This window comes from Kogia breviceps, chromosome 12 (genome assembly GCF_026419965.1).
Source record: "Kogia breviceps isolate mKogBre1 chromosome 12, mKogBre1 haplotype 1, whole genome shotgun sequence".
Classification (NCBI taxonomy): domain Eukaryota; kingdom Metazoa; phylum Chordata; class Mammalia; order Artiodactyla; family Physeteridae; genus Kogia; species Kogia breviceps.
The window spans coordinates 25,067,433-25,090,837 of NC_081321.1; the positions used below are offsets into that span (position 1 = coordinate 25,067,433).

A 23,405-nucleotide genomic window follows, 5' to 3' on the forward strand; every position below is an offset into this window, starting at 1 on the left:
GGACTTGGGAGTGATGGAAAATGACACTAGAAAGGCAGGCAGGGACTTGAAAACAGAGGGCCAGGAGAGAGAGCAGACTTTATTCCAAGGGCACAGGTAACAGTTTTAAGAGGAGCAGATTTTTAGTTTATAAGATCACCCTGACAGCGAGGTGGAGAATGGATTAGATGTAGGTAATGTTACCCGAAAAACTGGGTTCACCTCTTGGTGGGTGTCCAGCCAAAAGACACAACCCAGCCAAAGACTGGGAGAAGGAGGGATTTATTACTTGCCGCAAGTAAGGAAAACACTGGCGGTATTTCCCAGAGCAGTGTCTCCCCAAACAGCAAAATTGGGGAAGTTTTAACAACAAGCGTATTCATGAAGGGGCCTGGTTGGGTCCAAGCTTTAGTTGATTGAAGTCAGGAGGGTCAGAAAAGGTCAACATCATCGTCCCTTAGGTTCCAGTTGATCTGCTGGTTGAGCACTTCAGGCTAATCTTTACCATTGAAGCAAAACTGGGAGTTTTTACAACTGATATATTTTGTTTGCTATTGTTACTTCTCTTGCCTGATAACAGGCAATGTTTCTGCATTCTTTTGTTCCCTTAAGATTATTGAGAATTGTGCAAGGCCAGGCTAAGATCATGAAATGGCTTAGGGCAAAAATGGCTTCTCTTAAGTCAAGAAAGCCATGCCTGGTTCTCTTTCTCCTGGAACCCCCTGTCCCTAACTGCTTACAGTAACACCTGACATAAAGAAGCAACTGCAGAGTCTAATGAAATGTGAAATGAGAGGTGGTGGAGACTCGGAATCAAAACTGTGAGGGATATGAATCTTTACAAGTGTTTGAAGTCAAAGAAGTTCAGCTCTACGCAAAAGCCAGAGTGGCCTGTGGACATACATCTTGCTCTAACTGCCTGTGCTTCTTAATCCTCCCGTGGTTTGTCTGTGGAAGGAGCTCGGTGAATGCTAATTGAGCTGACTTCCTGAACTAACAGCCTCACTGGTTTTTTGCCTAAAGTGTGTTTTTTCCTATAGAGGCTTCTCCATTTTTGTGGGTTCCACTTCCCCACATACTTTCTTTTTCCACAGGATTCAATACTTGAAATACTAGGAGTGAACAACATCCTGTTGAAACTTGTAATCTTTTAGGGTTGTATTTGCTTTTTTTGTGTGTGTGTGTGGTACGCGGGGCCTCTCACTGTTGTGGCCTCTCCCGTTGTGGAGCACAGGCTCCGGACGCGCAGGCTCAGCGGCCACGGCTCACGGGCCCAGCCGCTCCGCGGCACGTGGGATCTTCCCGGACCGGGGCACGAACCTGCGTCCCCTGCATCGGCAGGCGGACTCTCAACTGCTGCGCCACCAGGGAAGCCCCGGAACGCTGAATTTTAAAATTGCATGTTATCTCACCACCTTCTACCTGTTCATGCTCCCCTCCCTCAAGTCAGAGAACAGCCTTTATTCCACCAAACTGCAGTCAATTACTTACCTACAGCACTTAACCCTTGGTTTCTTTGGTGTCCTTTGTGCCAGGGAGTAAGGTGGTACAGCCGTCTGCCGTTGGCATGGCCCTGCCTTCAGATCCCAGAGCCTCCCCATGCAAAGAAGAGGTTTAGCACTCTGCTGTGTTGGGCCGCTGGGGGCTCTCCCTCATTGTATTCCAGGGGAAATGGCCATCAGCTATGCTATGCTCCACATACTATTTAATCCAACTTGCTGGCACTAGTCTATTGAATTCTACTGTTTGTCCTCACTGTAACTACATAACGACCTCTATTATAAAAATGCTCTGATGATCAGCATTCCCTGGGATGTTATATTCAAACTGAAGCTTTCAAAGGGACGTCTTTTATCTACAAGGAATACTAAGAAAAACATAATTTAAAAAGCCACAGTAGATACCTGGGGAAGCCAATCTTTAGGTTAACAACTGTAGGCTCTCCTCTGCATTTATAAGGACATGTGGTCAGCTATAGTGAAGGAATACTGAAGGAGCTCTCTCAACTCTGAGTCTCTCTGATTGAACGAATACAAATTATTCTCTCCATGACTGGGACTGGAGTTCATTGTGTACAATCCATGTTTCTAAATACACTTGTAAGTAAATATATTAAAATATCTCAGCACCGTATAGTATAGCTTCCATCAAGAAAAAGTAAAATTCCCATTATCTAATAAACAGAGCAAACTTTTTTGGGGACAATTTAAAGTGTCTATGTGTTATAAACTGACTATACAAGTCAGGAAAGGGCAGAGTTCCAGAATTCACGCTGAATTCTTGCAGTGTGCTAATACTTTGCTTTCCTTCCCCAGACCGATGAGGTTGAATTTCTAAAAGTTATACCTATATCATTACACTGGATATGGGGGCCACTGATTTAATTGAGAAATGCTTCTCTGGTACCCATCAACATGGCAGCCAACCAGACTCTTCTGAGGCATATTAACAGTGTGGGGGTGGCCTTTGTACATGCTAAACCTGGCTTCAGTGGCTCTCCTGGGCTGTTAGTGAGTTGGGCAGGGTCTGAAGGAGCTGCCGAGTTCTGGCTGGGAGCATGGTGCCCATGATGAGTAATTCTGATGCTCACAGAAAGCCTATGCTTGCTACTTCCTATTCCTGTTTTAAATCATGTAGTGAAAATGTAGTTCCTTACACTTACACCTAGACTACTTAAAGTGACCTAGGCGTTGAACCTATACAGCTAATCAACCAGAAAGGTTCACAGTGCACTGTACTCATTACACAACACTGAAGCATCCGATGGCCTCCCTCTTGTTTTCTTCTTGCGCAGCTGTGTGTCGCTTCTTCCACACGTCCTTCTCTTTAGTCACCTGTTGATGCTTGTTTGGCTTTCTTGGCTGTTTCCCAGTGTATTATGCCTGAAAGGTATGAGAGGGAAAAAAAAAAGCACGACTCAAAATGGTTGACTTTATTGCTTTCTATTGTTTACTAAAAAAGTAAAGTCATAAAGATGTCATACAACCATTAATTTCATTGTCACCTGTCAGCCAAAAAAAAAAAGTCATTGATATACTCTCCATATCACAAATTTAAAGTTTTTGTGAACTGTATATGTAAAAGCCAAGTTTGTTTTGGCTATGCTCATTACTGGACTCTGGAGATTTTCTCCCTCCCTCCCTTCCTTCCTTCCTTCCTTCCTTCCTTCCTTCCTTCCTTCCTCCCTCCCTCCCTCCCTCCCTCCCTCCCTCCCTCCCTCCCTCCCTTCCTTCCTTCATGTTTTTTTGGTGTATACATTATTTTTATGTCAGTTTAGTGTGTCCAGTTCACAAATCAAGTCTCCTTTTTGGGGACTGTTTCTTGAGCTGGGCCTGTCAATGTGACCGCAGTTGTCAGTGAATGTTCTCGAGAGTTGGACTAGATTAGATTGTTACTCTTAAAATAATTATTTAAAAGAAACTAATATAACTTCAAATATTTGCATTTATATGATTTAAAATTTTATATGCAAATATATACATTTACTTTGCAAGATAATGATTTAGAGCAGGACAGTCATTTTAATTAAAGCTGCTTTTGGTGGATATAAAATTCGTACTTTTTTAGCTGAAGAAGATATACTCTCCTCATGTTAGGACTTTTTTGCTGCTCTGATGCTGTTCATCAACTACATTTTTGCTCTAAACTGAGCCTTACCTCCCAATTCTTCATTGCACTTAAGATTTTGTCTTATTAGCAATGGAAAATCCGTCTGATCAGTTTGGGTCATAAGAACTGAAATTAGAAATTTAGAGTAGGAAGAGGTACCCTATATGGATGCTGCTTAGTTCATGTTAAATACCTATTTCTGGCTTTCCAGGCAGTCCCAGCTCCACCTCTATTCATAGGATCCTGTAAAAACAAAAAACAAACAAACAAAAAACGTATACTAGAATCATTTACTCTGAGTAGGTATTTATGGAATAAGCCATTATGACAGTAGAATCAGTTAAACATAAATTTTCTTCTCTTTTTATGCACTACTTGACATCAAAAGCAAAAAGAGGTAAGTTGGCTATAAACCTGAGTGAACCTTATTTTCTTTAATACATTTATTTCTGAAGAGCTTTGCTTCAATTAAATTTCTACAAATCAAATACTTTTACATTAGGAAGCTTGTTATTGTAAACTTTATTCTTTTCTTTGAGAACTGAATAAGCACCTTCTGTAAACTTGTATTTTAAAAATATTTAATACTTAAATATATTGCTTTTCCTTTAACCAAGTTATACATCTTGTGAGGAATTTTGGTTTAGTTTTGGGGTTTCTGAGTTGTCCCCCCTCCGCAAAATATGGATTACATGTTATAAGTATTTCTTCTTTTCTTAAAAGAAAAAAAATAGCCAAGAAACAGCTGACGTTGGTGATAGTCTATAATTTTCAGATCCATCGCTTTACAGAAGAGGATGCCCTGAACCTCTCAGAATATTTTCTGGTTTTGATTTTTTTGAAATGACTTTATATATATATATATATATATATATATATAAAGCAAATCAAGCACATTTCACTGAGTGGTGTCTCAAATATTTTTCTTGTTTGGGATATATTTTCACTTGATCTTTTTAGCGGGTTCTTGTTTGTACTTTAACTTATTTCTCTTTTGTTTCTTTTTGATGGTGAATTAATTCTGACATTCAGAGGTATAGCTGGTCTTCATCTGATACATGCTATTATTGACATTGTTTAATGAGAACAGACCATCATACCGTCCTGAGTTAACTTTGTGCCAGCTGACATTGTTCTTGGGAAGGTCATTTCAGAACAAAACGTTATTTTCTAAAAGGTACTTAATTGGTATAAGAATCTGGCAACAAAATGTACTTTTACCTCTTGGTGCCACTGTATTTAATTACCCTCTTCCCCTGTATCTTCCATGTCTTCCTACATAGGCTGTTAATTACACACATGCTCATGGTTTAATTGTAAGTTGTCCAGAAGCAGAGAGTTGACGATACTGCAGGGTATTTTTATATTTCTCTTTTGCAAGGTTTGAAATAAATATAGATTGTTTAATATTGCTTTGTTTTATCAGCTAGTCATATGATATTCCTCAGGACAGCAAATGGAAAGCTGGGTGAAAGTTTTTGTCGAAAATCTATAATCACTGAAAAGTCTAAAAATGCTCCTGCTCCTTAGCAAGACATGCTCTGATTCTACATTGTTGAAGACAGTTTTAATGCTTGTCCCCAAAGTATGATAAGCTATGCACAGTTGTCATTTATATGCAGGCAGAGCCAGATGTTTTTAAAGATTTGTCACCAAGTCATATTTTTGCATTGCCTATACTGAAATTTTTTTATGTGTTTCAACAATTCTGTCTGCATCGCTCCCTGGAAATTTTTAATGAATAATGATTGTCTCTGACTCTAAAGGGTATAAATAAATAATGGGATTTGCTGTGTTAAACACTGATGTAAAGTTAAGACTGCAGTGTCTGGTGACATAAATTAGCAGGTTACACTCCCGAGTAGCTGGAAATTGTTATTGTCTTATCTGTGGGTACTTTCAGAGAAACTCATGTGATATGTTTGTCAAAAAGGGATGAGATAGCCACCTCTATGTGTTTGATTATAAAATGTTAAAAGTTTTTCACAGCTAGCCATTTTTACTAGTGCCAATGTACCATTAAATTCATCATTACGTTTTTGAAAATATTTCAGCTTTTCCTAACTACTGTTTATATTCATGCAAATGTTTCTATCTCATTATTTTTCTTTATATAATGTTCCTATCTTAAACTTTTTCTTATTTTTTTCTTAAATTCTCTACTGTATATGTCTGTTTTTTCAGTTTATGTGTATACGCATCCGTAGGACTACTTAAGTGTTCAAGTTATTACTGCAAGGAGAATGTATTTTGATGCTTCTTTCCATTAACTTTTCTGTTAATTCACTAACACACTATTAGTCATTTTGTAGATTTAGTGAGGAATAATTTAGTATTGATGTTATTTGGCATATTTTAAATGATGGCAATTATAATTATTTTCAAGATTTATACATCAAAGTTAAAATTATTGAAGAATAATCAATCACCTGATATTACTAAATTAGCTTTAAAATCTTTATCAGAGAGTCTTTTCTCTTTCTTATTCCTTTTGTTAGGAAGATATTGTTATGATGACAGGAATGTCTAAATTGTACTCTTTCTTCCTCAAGTGGATCCATCACACAATGACATTAATAATGTAACTAATAAACAAGTCTAATGATCCTTTAGGGAAGGCAAAGTCAGTATATTAGCAGGTTTTTTGTATCACATGCAAATTCCCGAAGGAAACTACTATGGAGAAACAAAGAATTAAAAGGCAGTGTCCTTTCTGCTGTCAACTGCATAGCATGACTGAGGAATTTAGATACACTGCAAGGAACGCAGTGGTCAAAAGCTGTGTACAAGAAATGCTGAAGGAGATGAGATAAGTGCTAACCAAGTTTAGGGGAAGCAGACACTTCCTTCTTGGGTGGTCAGGAGTGAAGACTGAAACTTGTTAGTTCTGAATACTGCAAGAGAAGAGAAGAGAAGAGCATTTTAGATGAACGTAATAATAGGAGCAAAGACTTGTTGAAATGATCTTATTATATGGTCTGTTTGGTCTTTTTAATTTCATTGTTGTTAATGGCAAGGACTTTGTTTCTTGAAGCTGAAAATCTCAAGGTCATCTTGACTCCTCCCTTTAGCGCTCATGCCTTATCGATGATGACCAGTTCCTGTTCATGGATGTGAAAGAGGATGCTTTCACAAACATCCTTTCACCTGATCTGCAAGATTTATATTCAATGTCCTCACTTAACAGAAAAGCTGAGACTCAGATCGTGAAGTCACTTCTTCAGTGTCCCTCAGCTACTGGTTGGTGGAGCAGGGATCTAAACATCAAGATCTCTCTGATGGACCTAAATCTTATGCTGACATGGAGGAAGGTTGAAGAGCACAGAAGAGAGAGAATAGAGAATAATGAGGAAGGCAAAGAGACCCTAAAAAAATTGCTGCAGAAGCATCGTTGGCAAATGGAAGGAAATTGTGATGTACCCATTATCCACTCCCATGAATTATTGTGTAAAACCCTCACTTAAGACCTGAGTGTGTGCATAAGTATGTCAGTAATTAATTGTGGAGAGCACCTTTGTGCTATTATCCACAAATATTCAGAATTTCTGAGTTGGGAAACAAAAAAAAATTATGCAATTTTTCTGTCTCCACATAAAAATGTATATTTTCTACTAACATAATTACTCAAATTTCACATTCTATTGTCAATTTGTTTTTTTCCAAGACTGATTTGACTACTTTAACTTCACTCTAAAATGATTTTTGCCAAAAAGAAAGTCTGCTGAAATTCGAGTACAGATTTTCAGTTAGAATTTGTGCTTCTGTATTCCTTTTCCAGTGGGTTTCCTTAAATTAAAACATATTTATTTATTTCAACCCTTGGCCTGCTTAGAGTTGAGAAGAATCAAGGTCATGATTATCACATTTTCTGACTTGAGAGAGAAAATAAAAGGAAGAGGAAGTTAATATGGTGGATGACAGAATAGAATCTAAAAGATGCATCAGGGAGGAAGAGGTGAAACATATTAGAGATTAACATAATGTTAAAAGTATATAAAATATTGCATTGAAATTCCAGACACCGTAAGTACAGGATGGAGGAAACATGACTTGACAGCACCCTCTTTAAACAAAGCAAGCCCATATGAGATGGTAGTGTGATGCAGCTGCCCAAAAATGCCATGCAGGCTTCTGCTCTTTCAGTGGAATCAGGATGTCTCAGATGAGCAGGACTTTGCCACCCCTGTCCAGCTGTCACATCTTATCACTCATGGTTTCCTCTCCGAGCACCTCATTTTTAGAAGGTTGTACACAAGCTGGAGCATGGTCAGAGAGCAAAGATGTGGGCGTGGGAGGTTGAAATCGTGTCCTGTGAGGAAGAACTTGGATTATTTGGCCTGAGGAAAACTCGGGGGACAGAAATCGTTTTCATGGGAAAGTGTGAAGCACTTGATGGCGTTTATGGTCATGAAGGAAGGAGAGGTGGTATGGAAAATAAGACATCATTAAATGGTTAGGATGCATTAGCTCTCAAGTCAGGAAAACCAGGGGCTGGGGTGCAGGCCATTCTGTAGAAGACTGTTAGGCACAAAGAGCTGCTGCTCTGCCCCCGTCAGAACAGCCAGGCACCAAGGAAGCCACCCCTGCAGCAGCACACTGTCCCCATCAACTCCCTCCACTGCCGTCTGAGCCATGTGTGGAGCCAAAGACAGAGAAGTGTTCCCGGCTCCCCCCTCCTGAGGCTCTCCCTCCCATCCCAATCAGTCACCAGTGGGCCCATGGAATCACTAAGGCGCTGACTTTTAGAAAATGGGTTAGTCTTCTAAATTGCATCAAAAAGTTTAAAAATAGTAGATGCTTGGGCGTCCCTGGTGGCGCAGTGGTTGAGAGTCTGCCCCGGTCCGGGAGGATCCCACGTGCCGCGGAGCGGCTGGGCCCGTGAGCCGTGGCCGCTGAGCCTGCGCGTCCAGAGCCTGTGCTCCGCAACGGCAGAGGCCACAACGGTGAGAGGCCCGCGTACCGCAAAAAAAAAAAAAAAAAAAAAAATTAGTAGGTGCCTGAGGGAAAAACCATATGACAAGACTTTCTCTTCCTGCCAATGAAATTCAGTCACCACTTTATAGAAACTGGATATTATCCCCATTCCTGCACCTTTTATCTTGCTTTGTGTTTGTTTGGGGTTTTTTTGCTGTACGCGGGCCTCTCACTGCTGTGGCCTCTCCCATTGCGGAGCACAGGCTCCAGAGGCGCAGGCTCACGTGGGATCTTCCCGGACCGGGGCACGAACCCATGTCCCCTGCATCGGCAGGCGGACTCCCAACCGCTGCGCCACCAGGGAAGGAAGCCCTTGCTTTGTGTTTTTGAGGCGACTAGTTGCCTTCAAATTACGGTCAACTGTCTGATGAAGTTCTTATGTTTCTTTGACAATTATGTGTCTGATATTTTCTAGAGGTAGGTGGCATCAATTCGAGAGACAGAGTAGTGAGTAGAAAATAGGCCTTAGCATCGGAAAAGTTTAACTTTAAATCTTTGCAATGCCACTTCTTACCTGGTGATCCTGTAGTAACTTAATCAGTGGATGTTTGCGGAGACCGTACTGTGATGCCAAGCTCTGTATTTGTTTTTGGTGGGGGAGATCATGAAAAATGTCAAAGAAAAAAATAGTCTCAGAATACATGAGATTTTAATATAGTCCCATAGATCAAAAATACTTATTTTCTGCATGATAGGAATAGTGCAAATAACAACTCCACAGTGTTGTTGAGACTTAAAACTAATATAAAGTTCCTAGGAGAAATTACATCATGTTGATTCACCAAATAATTTCCTTCTTTCTCACCAAATAATTTCCTTCCTTCTTTCTCCCCTTTTCTACCTTCCTTTCTACTGGAGGCCTCTGTTTAGGGAGGAATGTCAAATAAGTTCCTGTGTATACCAGGATGTATAGATGTGTTCAACAATAATAACCCTTATTCACCTCTGCCCTTGAGGCATTAACAATCTCTTGAGTCCTGTGACATTTCTCAGGCCTATGGCCTTATTATATAAATGCACCGTGTTATCTAATTCATTTCTGAGCATTTCAAGTAAACACTTTAAGTTTATAAAATATTTTATTACTATTAGTAGAGGCCATAAAGAGTTTATAGTTGCTAAGAAGTTCCTTTGCTAATTTGCTCATTTGTCTGCTAGGTGTACAACCAAGATGTCACCACCTCCAGGAAGTATTTCCTGACTACTTAGATTAGGGAATCATTTCTGCTCTGAGATCCCTACATTTCCCTATCATGGGAAGCATTGCAGTGAGGTGTCTTAAACTCTCAATTCAGCCCTTGCATCATACAATCCTGGGTTCAAATTCCAGCTCCACCTCTTAGTGAACTTCGGCAAGTTACTTAAGCTAGGTCCCCCTTTCCTCACTCACAAATTGGGATTAATAAAGCAAGGTGAAAGGAGAGCACACATAGTTTAGTGCCCGCGCAGTGCCTGGCACGTGGTAAAAAGCAATGAATGAGTGCTCAGTGCTCTCACCACCACATCCCGTCCTCATCACCATCACCATCGTCATCGCCATGACACTTTGTTTGTTGAATATGCTTGTCTTTCTCAATTGACCAGGGACCATGTCTTCTGTTTTCCTTTTATCTCTACCACCTAACACAGTTTTAGACACATAATTGGAGTTTAGTAACTTGCTTGCTGAATGGTTGAAACAAATTCTGGTGGCCCCAGATGACAGCAGTGGCTTCTGGTGTTCTGAGATGCCTCCTCCTTAAGTCACATACTTCTCATCTTTTATGCCCTCAAAAGCAATGAGATGAGGCCTAGTTCCTTCAAGAATGAGTCTACCAGAGTAGATCCTACAAAGAACAGGTAAGACCATGGAAAGCCCACAGCATCTCATAGCTGGAAGGGACTTTCTCAATCTCTCAACCCACCCCTTGCATTTTACAAAGTACATGCTAAATGCACATGGGTTAGCCAAGTCCATGACTGCAAGACTGTTGACCACAGAACAGGAATTTAGAGGACAATTGAGTCAGAGCGATTAGCTATTTTTCAAATTTCTTTTTTTTTTTTTTTGACTCTTTCACCATCTTATCTATGGAATTTGTTTTGATTCTTTAAGGATAACACTTAGCTAAGTACTTATAAATAATAAATGCAAAGTAATAATAATAATTAACCAGAGGTGATATAACGTCTAAAGAGGGAAAAACTGATACTCACTACAAATGTAAGAAACATCCACCATGTATTAAACACTTCATTGAGAGAGTGCATTGTGGTCCTGCTCACATGCTTTCTAAATTTCATCACAAAGCACATATCAAAGGAACAATAATCTGTGACTGCATTAGCAAAAAGAAAAAACGAATCTAATGTGAGAGATGGAAAAGAATTTAGACCATTTAAAAACTCTAATTACTCTGATTCTGGGGCTTGCCATTCCACAGAGGTCAAAACTTTGCTATAGAACAGCTTTGTTTATACCTTCCTGGCAATAGGAAAGACAGGCCACATTCCCAAGCGTTCACATTCATTTGTATTCATTGCATTTACTCAAATGCAACAGAAGAGGGCAGCACACATCTGGTTAACTTAAACATGTCTGGTGGCCACATCGAAATAGTTGTCTAAATTTGTCCAACAATTCCTAAATTATCCCTTAGCACAGCCGTTGAAAAAGGTGAAAAGAGCATAAAGGAATTCATCCTTTAAGACTCCTGAGTTTCTACAAAAGGGAATCATTGAGCTAATCAAGCTGCAAAATGGAAAAACAAAGACTTAAAGAAAAAATAGAATTCCCCAAAGCTAAGAAAATGGAAATATTTTTTACATTTGAAAGACTTTTGAGTATGATAATCTGAACACCAGCTACTCAACGAATCAGATCTTGCTCCTATTAATAAACAATAATTAATAAGTTAGTCTGCAGCAAAGACCACCTTATAAAAGGGCCTCTGTCTTCAGTGATGTTCTCTTGAATCAACTTAAAACAAGCCTATCTTATATTCTGCTTTGCATCACAGACAACTTTAGTGTGTTTGCAATGTCTTATACAAAAGCATGAGCAATTTTCATGAATTTTGGTATTCTGGAGTTATACAAGCAGGTTTGGTTACAATAGAGAACATGTTGGCTTTAGAATAAGTGATGCTTAGATTCAAGCCTTTGAACGTAAATTTCAGTAGAGGCTCATTAATTCGACTTTAAATCCAGAATTTGTGATAACTTGGCTTAAATATTTTCTATGTAACATATAGGGAAAGAGCTTTGCTAAGCCAATACATAGTCTAAGCAGTTAGCAAGAGGAAATGCTGCAATTATTTAAGAATAATTGAATTTTTAATTCTAATTTTAACTTTTTTGCAAAATCTTTTTTTGCAGAAATACAATGTATGCATTTCTAACTAGCTTCACAGGTGATCCTAGTACATCAGCCTGATACCAGTAAACAGACTGCTCTTTGATTATTTTAGAACACCCAGCTCATGGTCTTTCTTGGAGTAGATGAGTAACATAACTGATCAGCTAAAGCCTGAACTTTTACTGGCTAGTGCTTTGTCGACCTAGTGTGAGCTACATTGTATGACTTTAAAATGACAAAAATAAAAGTAGATTTCCCATTCAGGTTAGCTTTCTCTGTCAGTCCCAGTTACTGACAATTTAATATATATAAAATAAACATTCTAAGATTTCTAACAATTCTTGCTTTTGATAAATAAAACCTATTTTCAGAAAACTGTAAAGATGATTTCCTTCTCTAATATCCTTCTATTAGTCATGGAAAAGTTTGTATTGCATGCTTTTCTCAATGTACCTATGGGATTGACAATATGCTGGTGTGTCCGACAACGCATACCATTTTGCAATAGCAAATCGAACTGCTGAGCAAGAAATTACCATCATGTTCAGGTTCAGAACTTGAAGGTCTTTCACTATGTTAATAGATCCTTTATTTTTAGATGTAGCTAAATACCAAATATGAATGGCCACGTATGTCCTAAGGTACTTGAGAACTCTCAGGACTAATTTTGTGTCACTAATTTTTAAATACTGTATTTAATTAAGAAAAAAGCCTTGTCTTTTCTATTGGCATCATTTAGGGGGAAAAAAAAAAAAGCTTAATCCAGATGTTTCTGTGTGAATGCACATTCCTCACTAAATCTCTCAGGCAGCCGCTTAAGTTACTGTTACTAACACGTTGCTCAGTTGTCTCTTCGTATACGTGTCTAATTTATCAGTTTCTTATAGATTGTCAGCAGCCTGCTGCCTCCGTACCGCCACAGCGCTCACAACTAGCCGGTGGGCAAGACTGCCCGACTCTCAGGTAAATTCTGATGTCCTCACTCTTTCCACCCAGTCGTACATCAGTTCCATAGACCCCCAAGCTCTCCCTTCCCACATCATGACTGCCTACACATAATTATACTTGCCACATTTTATTTCAAATATGGGCTACACAGACACACACTGGACTCCTGAAGTCCACACATGCCCACTGAAAATGCAAGAGAGCTAGAGTTCATTTTACTGGCCACTGGCAAGTAGCCTGAGGTGGCCTTCAGCTCCCCTGTGTGGGTAAATACTTGGTTAGTCCAGAATTTCATTACCATCCAAAATATAAAGCCTGGAATTGCTTGTCTTTTGTCCTTAGAATATATTTCCCAGGCAAACAATTAGGAAGGATATAAAGCATATCTGATGTGTGTTCCAAGACAACTTCATGCAAGTGTTTCTGTTTTCTGTCCACTCAGTACCCTCAATGAAACTGAAATTGAAAGGTGGAGAAAACCATGTAATTTGCATTCAGAAAAGAATATTTGCAGTGATAGTGCCTTTTATGTAAGATTAACTAAAGAATTTTAAAGGCAGGTCTACATACACTCCCTGGATGCTAAACTGGAGAGTTTGCTAAACCATTTCTTTTCCAGTGAAAGCTTTGCAAATCCATTATGAACTTACCTTTATGGTAAATTCCACGGGCGAACTTCCACACATCCTCAGAGCACCCCAGCAGGACCTAATCATTTTCTTGAAATCCTTCATCTCCAGTGATTTGGCCTCCGATGGTGTCTGGTTTGTATGGTCTGGTTGTGGCTGTTATAGCCTGCTTCTTGTTCTCTCCTTATTTTAATATAACTGTTGCTCTTCTCCCAGGGCAAGGCTTCTGTTGAGTAAGGGCAGGGGCAGACATACTTCCATGCATGTCTGAGGAGCAGATGTCAGTAGCAGGATGCATGTGGTCATGGGTTAGAGCTGAGAGCGGTGGAGCCACAAGTGCTCCCTGGAAACACAGCAGCAGCCAAAGCCCCAGTGGTGACTTGGTCTCTCGGGTGGTTGTGCAGCCAGCTATTTAAGTGGGACATCGAGTGAACAGGAGAAGTTCTGTGATTAAATAGGCCCCCAGGCCAGCGTCTTCCAACTTCTATCTCAGCCTGCTGTTACCACCACTTCCAGCAACAGGTTTTTACTTCAGGAAAGTTCTTCATTAACATACAAACGCCATTAGTAATTTCAGTCATTAAGTAACTGAATATAATTATAAATGTTCAATCCCATTTCAGTGGGATTCTACGTGCGTAATGCAGAAGAACGTGGGCTCTTAGCCTGCAGTCCGTTCTCCACAAAGTGCCCCCATCCCACCCGGGGCCTGGGGCAGTGCCAGGCGCGTAGCGGAAGTTCAGGGAGTGAATGAGCTCTGGAGTCACGTTACTGGGTTTGAATCGCGCCTCTGACACCTACGAACTGCGTAATCTTGGAAAGTTGCTTTTGCTGGCTAAGATTTCGTCTCCTTACTTGTAAAGTGTGGCTACTGGGAGGATTCCGCCAGGCACAGGCCTGGCCACAGTGTGCCCTCAATAGCTGTGACTACCACTAACCGTTCTTAGTACCTAACCGTTCCTTAAGACACAAATGTGCTGTCTCTCATAACCTCTCCAATTTGCTTGGGCAAAGAGTAGAGAAGGCTACCGTATTAAGTGTTTCAATTAGATAAGAAATGGAAAAGCTAATGAGGAATCTTTTTAAGTTTAATTTATTTCACCTTGCTTTTTTTTTTTGAGAACCAGTTTGACTAAATGATTAGAACTTATTATTATCAAATGATTATGATTATTATGATTAAGTTATTTGATTAGAACTTATCAAATACAGTATTTACATTCAAGAAGTGTTTCCTCAATCTGCAAACCAAAAATATGCTTCTGTCACATAATATACACAGTGCAATTGTATTTTATGCAAATTAAAAATAGTAATACTATAATATGAAATATTTATAATCTATCACTTTAAGAAATCTGAAATAATAAAAAAAATTTTAATTATCATGAAACGACACAATGTGTTGGGCCGAGCTGTAACCCATGTTTAAGCCGTTACTACACACTTCAGCTGGTCAAACGGAAATGCTTGCCTTCCTTTATCAAGAAGAGTATTGAACTCCATGGGTCTTCAAACACTTACTCCGCTTCTACGATGTGACCACCCCATGCTGCTTGCTGTAACTTACGCTGGATAACATGTTTAGTCCCCTAAAAAGAAGCTCATTCTAAATCATGCAGATTTAACGGAAAGTCTACCTGCTGCTCTATTCCCCGGGCCATCCGACTCTTTCTGGAGGGTGTAGGAAGAATCCTGCCATGCAGTATTTTCTTACTCTTTGTGTTGAACCTCTAGCTCTCCCATGTTCACCTATCACATTTTAAAATAGATAGGAAAAGTCTTTTTTTTTTTTTTTTGCAGTACGCGGGCCTCTCACCATTGCGGAGCACAGGCTCCGGACGCGCAGGCTCAGCGGCCATGGCTCACAGGGCCCAGCCGCTCTGCGTGGCATGTGGGATCTTCCCGGACCGCGGCACGAACCCGCGTACCCTGCTTCGGCAGGCGGACTCCCAACCACCGCGCCACCAGGGAAGCCCGGAAAAGTCATTTTTATCACTGGTTGTCCTAACTAGTGCAGAAGAGCATATCTCCATTTAAACTAAATTTATAGAGTTTGGGAAGTAAGGGTGACCCCAAGCAGAGCAGTATTGTACATAAACATGATTCTATATTAAAACTCAAGAGATATACATAGTATACCAAAGAGAAAAATTGTTTAATGCTCATTTTTAATGACTTGAAAAGTAGTGTTAGGTTTTTTAAAATTATGATTAAATTAATAATAAACCTTGAATAGCTTTCTCACATAACACTCTTGGCAGAAATTATTTTATGGTACTGAGTTTCAAAGTATAAAGGAAAAAAGCAGAGTTTTAGAAAAATGCCAATCTTTTTCAATTAAAAAGAAAACCCCCATAGTGTGATTTTCCCCCTATTAGTCACACTTTAAGAGGTCTGAACCCAAATCTGTTTTGTAGTATTACTTTAGGAAATTCAATGATTTTGCATCCTAATTCTCCAATACTTTTAGGCAAGATGTTGATGAGCCTGAACGTCTCTGAGTTCATTTAAACTGGAGGCTCTCAGAAGTGGTCATTTTGGAAGTCTGCGTCACATACTTGCTCTTCTGTCATATTTACACTACCCAGCTAAAGCAGGTAGGGGGAACCCTTAGAGCAGATCAGACTTCCACAGGCAAATTAGTCATCCTATTGAATCTACCAGAGAACTGTAGAATCCTCTAAAGCCTTGGTCCAGCATGTCCGTGTCCCCAGGAACTGCTTCGAAATGCAGATTCTCAGGCCCCACCCTGGACCTATTGAATCAGAATCACTCCCAGTGACTGCCATGCAGTCATTAAAGTTCGAAGAGAACTGATCTAAAGAAATCTTGCAACTAACCCAGAGACCTAGGGGAATGAGACTGCGTGAAGAAATTGAAAAGAGTGATTGCTGGGGAGGCGTTCACACGCTCTTTCCCCAGTGCGTTTCATTTTTCTTTTGGGGGGCATTTTCTTGAAAATCTGCAGTTGTCTTGGCATGCTTTAGATTTAAGCCATTTTCTGTGCAAAATTCCCGTGGAAAGAATATGCCTGTTGAACCTTGACAACTGTGGCTAGCCCCTTGTCAATGCATTTCTGGCTGACATGCTTGTTTCTCATTTGCAGTCCTGACATAGCCCTGCCCGATGAGCAGCCACATTCCAGCTTGCAGTGCGCCCCTCTCCACTGTCTCTCCAAGCCTCCTTACCCCTAGTCTTCATCTCCCGTGGACGAATACCTGGGGTGAACGTTTTGTAGCCACACACAGGAGACTGCCCAAGATCCAGCGGGTGTTTTCTTCTCGGTGGTTAGATGTTTGATGGAATTAATGGCCATCATTTTGCAAGATGAGAGGAAGTTGGGAAGAATGACCCAAAGCGCAGACTCCGGTGTGATAAAACACTTTATGGTTTCTCTAAGTCACAGATAAACTTCTGCAATCAAATGGCTACCGTTCAGTTAAATCAAAATAAACGAAACAGGAAATATGTATCTCAGATGGCTGGCTTTACCTCCATAGCTTAAGAGAGACCTCAGACAATGTAAAATACATATATTGTAAAATCATCTTTCCTTACACTTCAAATTCAGCTATAGAAGTTGATTCTAATTTTTTGGTCGTTGACATTTACTTTGTACTTTACTTGCCACATGATTTATGTCTATAAAAATAATTTCTATGAGAGGTGAACTTCATTTATTTTAAAATACACATAATTTGCTCAATTAAGTATGATTTTAATTTAGTCTGAAATCTGGAATTGGCCAGACTGTGGTCATTTTTCTTGCACAAAATGGTAAATGAGGTGCATCGGAATGTTAACAATAACTGTATTTTGCTGCTACACTGATATTGTTTATGCACTTACTTTCTAATCGGTAGCTCATTGTCTGCTGGTTTTTTTGTTTTGTTTTGTTTTTTAACTAGAATTCTTCACTGGACATTATTAAGTAAATCTAAAAAAGAGACTGTTATGATTCATTGACTTATTCAACTTTTGATGGCATCTTTAATTTTTTTTTAATTGCAGACAAGTAGATGCACTGGTGCTGCTCCTTTGTGTGTGTATATGTATGTGTGATTATGTTAAAGAAGGCTAAATAACGTGAAGGGGAAAAAATGGTGTGTTTATTTAATGACCAGAATTTTTTTTACTTCTCCCCAATTCAGGGTCTACTATGAGTATTTCTTGTTACAAGATATCAAGTATAAATGGGAAAATATATGCATATGTAGATGTAAGTTAGCCTTTGGTTAATTAATTTACCCAGAAAGTGTTCAAATTTTGATTAAAATTGTATGTTTTGTTGTTGTTAGGTTTTTTTTTTCATAATGCATCTTCCTTGCCAAAAAAACAACAGGTAATAAACCTTAGCTCACTGTCTACTTTTGACAAACACTCAGGTGCCTACAATCATTATGTGATATTGAGACAATACATGTTCCTAGTTAATTTACAGATTCTGCTGAGTAACTTTTATGACTTAATTTAAGGCAGTGGATTTTCACCGCAAAATTTATTTTGCACATAATCTGACAAACAAGGAAAACAGCTAATTGAGCTGAAAGGTCTAACACTCTTGGGCTCCTTATATCAAGTGCTGCCCACACACCTGCTCCTATCCCTCATTCCTTGTCTAGTCAGGTAGCCTTAACTTGTTTAAAACCATACTGGTTGGACCTTTTCTTGTAATGGTATCTGTAACTTCTCTTTAAAACAAAAACAATCCTCACCGTTAACACAAAAGGTAGTTAACAATGCAGGGCTCTAACAGTGGCGATCCAGCAGGAGCACTCAGCTTAGTGGAAGTGGTGGAGCACTCATTGAGTGGCCCATCAAAGGTGGCAGCCAGTGGGCAAGTCATAAAGCACAGAGCAGGAGCTCTCATCAGTCCCTACACCTATTAAGTAGTGGTCACTGTTACCAAAGCAACCAAGGGATTTTGAATTCCTCGGATGAGTGCTATTTTCAACAGTGTCATTTATTATGCAACTTGCAGTAGTTGGAAATCTTCACCGAAATAGGGATTCAGGTTAAAATACGGAAAAAGAAACAAAACAAATCTTCATAAAGCCCTGATCATGGCAACCTAACCTTTTGCTCTTTCCACTTGCATTGCCTTGCTATTCCTAAACATTTTCTTTATTTTTTTGGTGTTGTATCTGCTTGGTACTAGTCTTAGTGAGACTGTGTGGATTTTATTAGAGTTCAGTTAAAGGAAGCTCCCCCACCCCCATTCCTGCTTTTTCTTTTTCAAGCATCATGTGTTTGGACCTGAGAAGTGGCATAGCTGCTAAGTTGACTTTTAATAAAAACTGTGCCTGAGGGAAAATATGCCTTTTTAAAAAGTACCTCAGAACATTTTCCTATATTGCCTCATCAGTTTCGTTGGTGGTGCAGGGAATTCAGCAGTGAGTATTGTCTGTGTGTAACTATAGGGCATTTGTGCTCTCTTACGCTGTATTTGTGACCAGCTGAAAAGCTGAGTCATAGACAAAACACTTATTTCTTCCAGTAAAACGTTTATCATTAAGTCTATTATATACTAGTTTTATTTCAGTTCATTACATTAACAGAGTGGGAAATGCTTGTTTTGAAATAGTAATTCTATAAAAATGTTAATTTTAGCAAACTTTGCCAAAAAGATATAGAAACTTGGAAATAAATTTCTAATTTTCAGCACAAAACTAGATTGTAGTTCCCAAGCAGTAAGAGAGAGTTCCATGTATTTATACTGTGGCTTCACTTAGTATAGTTTAAACTGAGCCATATCTATATTTGTTTATAGGCATTTAAAATGGACAAATATGTGTAGCATTGATAAAAATCAGTACCTGTAAAGAAACATCAGGATTTAAAAGGAAACTGGAAAACTGAAGAACTAGTGAAAATGAAAAAGAATAAACCTCAGTAAGACTAGTTGAAGACAGACTTGGGGAAGAAAAACCAACTATAGAAGTATAATGACAATACAATAATTATTGCAAACACAGTGGGCAAAGATTAAAGATGACTAGCAAGACTTTAAAAAGTAAGCACAATTACCGTACTGAAAAGAATAGGATGCAGAAACGCTTTACTACTGAGGATTTTTCTTAGTTAAAAAAATAAAATATTTAAAATAAAAAAGAGCAATAAATTGCCTTTGGTCTGGGTGCACAGGGGCATACAGGACCCAGAATTAATCTTTCCAGTCAACTCATGATTCATCATATCCCTTTTTCATATCCAGTTCTGTTTCAATAAGAGGAATTTGGAGAACTTGGTGAAAATAGAAAGTTATTAAATAATTAAGAAAAGATCTATTTATAAAGATTATACTTTAGCCTAGGGAAGAAGAGGTACAATAGTGATCATCAAGAAGAGTTAACAAAGGATAGGTACCAGCTATGGCTGCCGTTACTAAAACTAGAATAAAAAAAAAAGTCTTCAGTCTGAAAGATTTATATTAACTCTTGGAAGGAGATTTTTAACAGTGGGAAATTAATCATCAAAATTGATAATCATAAGGAAGATTTGTTTTTTAAGAATTAAATATTACTGGTTGTCTAGTAAGGATTAAGTTATATGGCAAGAAATCTTATGATAATGTATCATAATTCTGGGATTCCATAATTCTATGGTTCTTTTATTTAAAATTTTAAAATACATTAAAGTTATACTGGTTAGTCATAAAATATTTTATCCCTTGAAAATAGGATAGCAATCTTTATTTTTCCAAGATATTTGGTAAAAAACGAAACAGGGTTGTCTGTATTATTTTTCCTTCCAGCTATATTTCATAATATCTTTAAAGTTGTCCAGAATGTAGTAATTTTACCATAAAAAGCCTCAATTGTCAGAGTCTAAAAAAACGAACGTCCTCAGGAATACTTCAGAAAAAGGTATGCAATCCCTCAGGGGGGCAAATGCCTCTCAAATTTTATCTTTTCTTAAAAGGATTTTCAATCTACAATATTTGCTTTTTCCATGCTTTGAAAAATTTTCTTGTACAGATAGTCTTTCTGTTTCAAACAAGCATGAAACACTAGTCAAATTAATCAACTATGAATGCCGACATTTCCTGATATTCTGTTTTAAATAAAATCCTTACAATTCTCAATTGGAAATTACAAAATATGAAAAGGAAGAAATAAAATATACTTTCTACTGAGTTAAGAATGGCAAATTTAATGTGTAATTGTTATAATCAATCAGCCAAAAGACATAATCTGTATCTCAGAAAGACACATCATGGGAAACTGATGGATTTCCACCAAGGATCTGTGCTGGTTCAACCCATGATGCCACAAATGTGTTAATATTGTAGATATAAAGTAGGACTAGATTCAAAAGGAACCCTTAGGATAAAGTTCATAATTTAAAAAATTTACCCTCTATGTTTTTTGTTTGTTTATAAACCGGAGTGATTTTAAATAGTCCTTATATTTAAGATTTCAAAAAATTTACAAGAATATGTTTTCATTAAATAGAATATAATTCTTCAAAAAGCTGTTAAATTGAAGATGTGATAGATAACATGATCAGTACTGATATTGACAAGCAATTTTTATTTTAAAATCACTTTCTGTGGACGTGCAAGACCAAGCTAGCTCCTGAGTGACCTTTTCCATTGTTTGTAATAAAGCCCTCAGATGAGTTGTATCTGTAATTTAATTCATCTTTATTTAAATGCCAAGTTAACTGCCACAGTCCTTGATACATTGCATTTGTATCCTGATCCTATTATGTTTACATCTGAAAGATTTCATCTAGACATCTCTTTTGTCCTTCTTACTCAAAGAATAACTTAAAAAGATATTTAGTATTAAGATATGTTCCCTAATCAAGGATTTTTCCAGAAATAATATTCTACTTATGAAGAAGAGCAGCAATTAACTGCCTTTAGTGTAAGGGTGTGAGTGCATAGAAGTATGCCATGTAAAATGTTTGCATGAGATATTTCACATCATGTAAGCTTTCCCATATTCATAATATGAACACTATAGAAAGTCTTATTTCTCTTGTGATCTATCCATTAGGAATGTAAGGAGACTCTGTCCTATATCTGGTCTCCTTTCCGTATTGAAATGCATGGCTCTAATCCCTCGTGTATTTTCATCCCTTTCCTCTGAAGTTATTTGAAATTTGCCCTATTTAAACTGAAGCCTGGATAAACTGCTGAGCCAGATTATTTCTGTGATTGGAGTTTAATTGCTATAGAACATTGGTTGAGAACACGTTTTTATTTTAACTTCTTTTTCTTTCAAAATTATTCTGTTATGGTTCTCTAATGAAAAACACTGAGAAGTAAATCTGATGCTTTCTAGTGTGACTGTTTTTCTTTTTAAAAAGTCATTTTAGGGCTACCCTGGTGGCACAGTGGTTGAGAGTCCGCCTGCCGATGCAGGGGACGCGGGTTCGTGCCCCGGTCCGGGAGGATCCCACATGCCCCGGAGCGGCTGGGCCCGTGGGCCATGGCCGCTGAGCCTGCGCGTCCGGAGCCTGTGCTCCGCAACGGGAGAGGCCGCAACAGTGAGAGGCCTGCGTATCGCAAAAAAAAAAAAAAAAAAAGTCATTTTAAAACAAAGATCAGAGAACTATAAAGAGAAATGGCATCATTTTGTTGACAAATTATTATTCAGTGACAATAAATAGAGATGCAGAATGAATCATTTTGTTGTTTGAGATCAAAGATATGATTGTGCACCAAATCTTAGGGGAAGTAAATGATTTTAACTTTATTGTCACAAAGTTTTTAGCTCAATGGTTTGACTGTTAGTCAATTAAACAATTCTTTGAAAATATTTTATGACATTTTTGTAATCTACTCAGTGTTTTTATTTGCATGATTATGCATATGTGATGAACCATACATAATTCTAACATTGTATTTCTTTCCAGTATTAACACTTGTGTAATGTGTGGCCAACCCTGGTTTGTACACTGTTTGATTATTGTTGTAATGATCCTGCTATTCCTACATTTAATTGCAATTTTGTTATTATGCCTTTTGGTGTTAAATGATGTGAAGTGTTTCCACCTAATGATGATACCATATGAAAACTTGACTAAAAGACTGACCTAAGAAACTCTTTGTTGCAAATTATTTTTTTAAATGCAAATTTCATAGGAACCTTGTTCTCGAATACAAATGCCTTTATTTTAAATCCAAAAAATAATTTTATGAATTTATTTTTGCTTGTCATTTTAAACTTTTTTGTTGACAATCCTAAGTGAATGTCTCATGGGAGAATCCATACAATATGTGCTTGTATTTGTATTTGATCATGCACTCAATGGTTGGAAAAGGCACTACAGTGCTAAGAAAATAACCGAGGCCAATACATCAATTCTTTTATCTTGGTTTATGTTACCAACTGCATATGGTGTAATGCATAACTCTTTCCAGTAAATAAACTGGTTATCTTTCATTCATTTCATCTACGGTACCATTTTGTCAGCTTGAGCAGTGTGTCTGTATTTTATGTTGATTTGTACTTACAAGAGAAGGAAAAAGTTATGAATTTCTATGATTTATATATTTACTCGAAGTGAACGCTTATTCAAACTAAAAACTGAATGCTTCGCTTTGACATTTCTACACAATCTTATTAAGAAATGTGTGTCAACTTTGCCCATTTTCTCCATTTATTATCACTCCTACTTGTAATCTTTTCTAAAAGGTTGTTTTGGCAGGAGGGTACGCTTAGCAGAATTAGATTAGAAATGTACCGACATGAAGGAAACGTCTGTTCTTAAAAAAAAGGAAACAGTATTTTAATGAAAGAAGAATGAAGCTTGTATGCTTTATTTTGGGAGACAATGCTTTGTCCTCTTTCATAGGAAGAAACATCAGAGTCTCAAACCTGAGGAAAGTTAATTGGCTAGCTCCCCCCTTCAGATATGTGCTGGGGCAAGTGGGCTGCTTTGGGAGCCACCTGCTTTGACCTGGCTTTATTTCT

The 23,405-nt window shown here is 38.2% G+C and overlaps 1 protein-coding gene across 4 annotated transcripts in view; it reads left to right on the forward strand.

The window, feature by feature from the left end:
• BICD1 (BICD cargo adaptor 1) overlaps window positions 1-22,878 on the forward strand; it is a 199,502-nt gene extending 176,624 nt beyond the window's left edge. For 3 of the 4 annotated variants that reach the window (XM_059080854.2, XM_059080855.2, XM_059080857.2), the window contains 2 exons: window positions 12,787-12,862; window positions 16,586-22,878. In XM_059080854.2, the coding sequence (XP_058936837.1) occupies window positions 12,787-12,862; window positions 16,586-16,673 (164 nt within the window). In that variant the 3' untranslated portion in view covers window positions 16,674-22,878. Of the gene's footprint in view, window positions 1-12,776; window positions 12,863-16,585 lie in introns of all 4 variants that reach the window. The other variant, XM_067009050.1, reaches the window with a different exon arrangement.
• Window positions 22,879-23,405: the final 527 nt, after the last annotated feature.